A 4,552-nucleotide genomic window follows, 5' to 3' on the forward strand; every position below is an offset into this window, starting at 1 on the left:
GAGTCTGGCTGATATTAGAAACTGTCTCAGGGACATCAACTGTAGTGTGACAGAAAACTTTCTCCTGTTAAATCACTCATACTCTTGCATTTCCAAACCATCCTCAATTGTACAGTTTTACAGACGCCAAATCCTTCTGCAGGAGTTTTTTTTTTTACTGCACTCTCACAATGAGCACATTTGTGTGTCAAATATGCATCAAATATTCTGAAATGTGACCGTCTCTAGGCTTAATTACCTCATTAGCCCCATATTGCTCTTCCCCACCTCTAGCTGGTTTAAAACCAGCAGCACATCGGCTTCTTCCAGGTTTAATTTCACACCACTGGCTTCACATGAATAAAGCGTCGATTTCAAGATTTTAGGATCACGTTTAAAGCTTGGATATGTTTTCCTCTAAATGATAGCTCCAAACTGTTGATCTTGTATGAGGCAGAGCAGTCTAGGAGATGGGCTGAAGGCAAATGATGGACAGGAGGACATTGGACATGAGAAATGGTTAACATTTCTTCCTAAAGCCATTTTACACACTTGTTTGTGTGTGACGTCTCCTTCTTCCTCCCATTTTCTCTCATGATCTTGTTGCTACGGTTGATATTACTGGTTTACTGTGTATGCCTGGAATTCTATGTATTGTCATTGTTTTTATGAGTTCTACCTGCTGTTCTCATCAAAGCGGTGTGAATACCCTGTTTATAAAGGTGTGTTTATTATCATGATTTAGTGATTAGTAGCAGTAGTAGTAAATAAAATGCATTGACTGACTGCATTGAAGCACTTAAATATGCAAAGTTAGTAGTATAACAATCCATAATTACAGTGGGACCTCTACTTACGAACGTCCCTACATGCGAAATTTTCAGGTTACAAAGCGTCTCAACGGGAAAATATTTCCTCTTGTTACGAAAGAAATTTCCGGATACGAAGGTCAAAAATACACTACCGCTGCTACTCGCAGCTCGCGGAGTTTAGCCAACGCAAACATGCTTGTAGCTGCTCTGCCATTGGCTATCGCCTAGCATCTTCCTGTAATCCCATTGGCTAGGAGGGACGTCAATCTGTACAGGTTTGTGTGTATCCCAGCGTCGTCTTCGTTTAACTTTTATTTATTGTGGGTGTTCGTATGTTTGTCCATTAGATGGCGGTGTTACCACAAGTCTTAACGTTTGTTGCTAGTAATGACGGCTAATGTAATATTAGCCTGTAATAAAGTTAATTTTGTTCCTGGAGAAGCCTTGCACTGAATTCCAAAATTTTTGTGCGGTAATCTAATTGTAACATGTATTTGTTACATGTTTTGATGCATTTTTATGATTTATAAAAAAAAATTATGTCCAAATTTTTAGGGGCTTGGAACGGATTAGGGCATTTACATGGAAAACGCGTCTCTACTCACGTAATTTTCAGGTTACTAAACAACTTCTGGAACGAATTAAATTTGTAAGTAGAGGTCCCACTGTAGTTAAATTGTGTCTCAACTGTGGGGTGAAAGTTTAAAATAACTGAAATTAGAAATAGGGAAGAATGGAGCGGGAGATCGACACGCGGACCGGTGAGGCATCCGCAGTAATGCGGACTCTGCACCGGTCCGTAGTGGTGAAGAGAGAGCGGTCGATTTACCGGTCGATCTTCGTTCCTACCCTCACCTATGGTCATGAGCTTTGGGTAATGACCGAAAGAACAAGATCACGGGTACAAGCGGCCGAAATGAGCTTCCTCCGTAGGGTGGTTGGGCTCTCCCTTAGAGATAGGGTGAGAAGTTCTGCCATCCAGGAGGAGCTCGGAGTAGAGCCACTGCTCCTCCGCATTGAGAGGAGCCAGATGAGGTGGCTTGGGCATCTAGTTAGGATGCCCCCTGGGCGCCTCCCTTGTGAGGTGTTCAGGGCATGTCCCTCCGGTAGGAGACCCCCTGGAAGACCCAGGACACGTTGGAGAGACAATGTCTCTCGACTGGCCTGGGAACGCCTGGGGATCCCCCCGGATGAGCTGGAAGTTTGGGCTTCTCTCCTTAGGCTGCTGCCCCCGCGACCCGACCCCGGATAAGCGGTAGAGGATGGATGGATGGATGGATGAAATTAGAAATACTAAATTACAAGTGTTCCAAATTGTAACCAAGCAGCTTTTTGAGTGTACTTTAATGCAGTACTCCAAAACCTTGAAGTATGAATGCATCCCAGCGTGCAGGGAAGCACACCCACACACTAATTGTAACTCAGTGAGATGAGGTCTGATGTGAGAGGAGACCAACATATGTTAAGGTCATGACAGAGCTTGAGCACAAGACACCATGCAGTAGCGTGATGTTGTTGTGGTAACAAAGATAAGTCCTCTCTCACACGTGCTGGGCTAAGCTGCCAGGAGGAAGCTCTCACAGATGGTTGTGACAACTTGGACTGGATATACACCACCCGCTGCCAACACCAACAGGCCACAAGTGCCTGCCTTTTAGCCAAAATCTTCCCCAGGCGCTTTATAATTTTTGGAAAAACATGCACGCAATCCCTCTTTTTCTGATTGAGCGATGTTTTCCGAGGTTGTAATTATTCCATGAGGGATGATGTCAGCTGGACACACGTCAGAAGAACAAACAGACACGCACTCAAAAGAACTGACGCTTTCTTCCTGAGTGTAATTTGCATATGGAAGTGATTCTAAATGCATTGTGCATAAGTTAAGCCTTAATTTCTACTGCTGAAGGTTTGAACTGCGACACAGCTACACAAAAGAGCAGTTTCTTAGCAAGTATCTCTTGAGACATAATCACTCGAATGAAAAGAAGCTCAGTGAATTTGCTTGCTGACTCATTCTGACTAAACATGACCTTGAGCTCTCTACTGCAGAAGTACTCTCACCTCATTTTGTAGGAGGAATTGTTGCCGTGTAGATGTTTAACATTACAGCAGCTGTTATGCTCATATCCTTCAAGTGGGGTGGAATCATTTTCTTGTTTTGTCATTTGCCATAAGTATATAGTTGGCTATTATGAACACTTAGAAAGGCCTGTTGGACAGCTATATCTGAATCTGGAGCCAGAAATATATTTTTCTTTTGGCAATGCACGCACTTTTTTGAAGTATTTACTAATCAGAGCACAGGCTTTTTTATCTGAGTTCTGCTTTCACGCTGTGGGTTTTTCTTTTATGTTCAAAAACGCATCTCCAGGCAACTTCAATAGCGAGCTTTAAATGGCATTTGGCACTGAATGAGACACATATTTTGCCTTTCTCCCCATCAGGAATTTGTGCATCAATCTCAGAGGCTGGTGTCAGACCGCGAGCTGAGAGAGAGGCTGGTGAGGAACGGTAAGCTTTATGTGGAGGAGCATCACAATCTGAAAAGGGAGAGAGAGACCTACCAACAGCTGGTGGACACTCTGCTCACAGAGTAACGCCACAGTCTTCAGTACCTGTCTGTTAATTTCCTCAGGAAGCTTAGCAACAGAGGGACTTACGCAACCCTCGTTTTTACCTTTTGCTGATTGCTGTGTTCTTTTCTGTGAAAACAAAGCTGCGGAGCTCTTTGAACCAAAGACCTGTCGCAGAAACATCTTTGTGTAGATGATGTATCAAATGCTGACGATGGTGACATTGTGACAAATAAAGTGCGACGATGTTGTAAATGATCACGTTCGGTGCTTCATTCATTCTAAAGAGGATGACACAGTGTTACCGACTATTGATTGCTGAAGGAGGGATGCATCTCTAGGATGATCCTGAAGCATCGACTGGAAATGGGTTCAGTAGAACTCGACGGTACAATGGGGCCACGCTGTTGCTAAGACAACTGAAGAAGTTCAACAATTTATTTTCTTTACTCTGTAGACATTTCATTCACATTTATTTTTAATATGGTGCAACGGCTGAGCTGAACTAAATCAAAATTCTGGCAGCAACACTTGTTTAAAGGGGGGCACGGAAGGTTTCCTAATTTGCTCTCGCAACAGTAAATTTGGCATAGTGAGTAGTCTCCCAAAGGTTTTTCACACTGTAACACTATTTGAAATCTGACATGACCCATAGTACAGGAGGGCACAGATATATTTGCTGGATTCTACTCTCTACTGTGCAGATATCATATAATTGTGGGGGTTTTTTCTAAAGTTTGTAGAGTTTCGCTCTTATACATTGGAACTAGACAACATTTCAGACCTCTGATTGGGCTCCTCAGGATAATCTGCCAGATCAGCAGCTGGAGCCAACTTTAAAGTTTCAATTTGACTGGTGATGCTTTCTGTCTCACTTTATAGGGGAAGAGCATGGACTTATGGTGGGCTGCATGCTACATTGATGCTTTCAGCATCTCAGGGTGCACGCTGGCTACAGGATCTGCGGTTCCTCTGCTGTTGGAATACATTTACAACAATGCATTGTCTTCATTTAACTTGTAAAATAACACAAAATCAAAGTTGCAAAACTTGCTTTATTCAATACCAACTTGGTTAAAATACACAACTGAAAAACAAAACTGAAAATAAGATGAGGCATAAAACCAGAGTGGGAACCAAATGCCTTTGTACAAATTGTGGACAGCAGCAACCTTCCTGACTTCACGC

At 42.9% G+C, this 4,552-nt stretch overlaps 1 protein-coding gene across 2 annotated transcripts in view; it reads left to right on the forward strand.

Annotated features, from left to right (window-relative positions):
* The window catches only part of glt1d1 (glycosyltransferase 1 domain containing 1), a 29,266-nt gene extending 25,643 nt beyond the window's left edge, over window positions 1-3,623 (forward strand). The window contains exon 12 of one of the 2 annotated variants that reach the window (XM_011615210.2): window positions 3,236-3,623. In XM_011615210.2, coding sequence (XP_011613512.1) covers window positions 3,236-3,388 — 153 coding nt within the window. In that variant the 3' untranslated portion in view covers window positions 3,389-3,623. The remainder of the gene's footprint in view (window positions 1-3,235) is intronic. The other variant, XM_011615211.2, reaches the window with a different exon arrangement.
* The last annotated feature ends 929 nt before the right edge of the window (window positions 3,624-4,552 follow it).

This window comes from Takifugu rubripes, chromosome 21 (assembly GCF_901000725.2).
Source record: "Takifugu rubripes chromosome 21, fTakRub1.2, whole genome shotgun sequence".
NCBI lineage: Eukaryota > Metazoa > Chordata > Actinopteri > Tetraodontiformes > Tetraodontidae > Takifugu > Takifugu rubripes.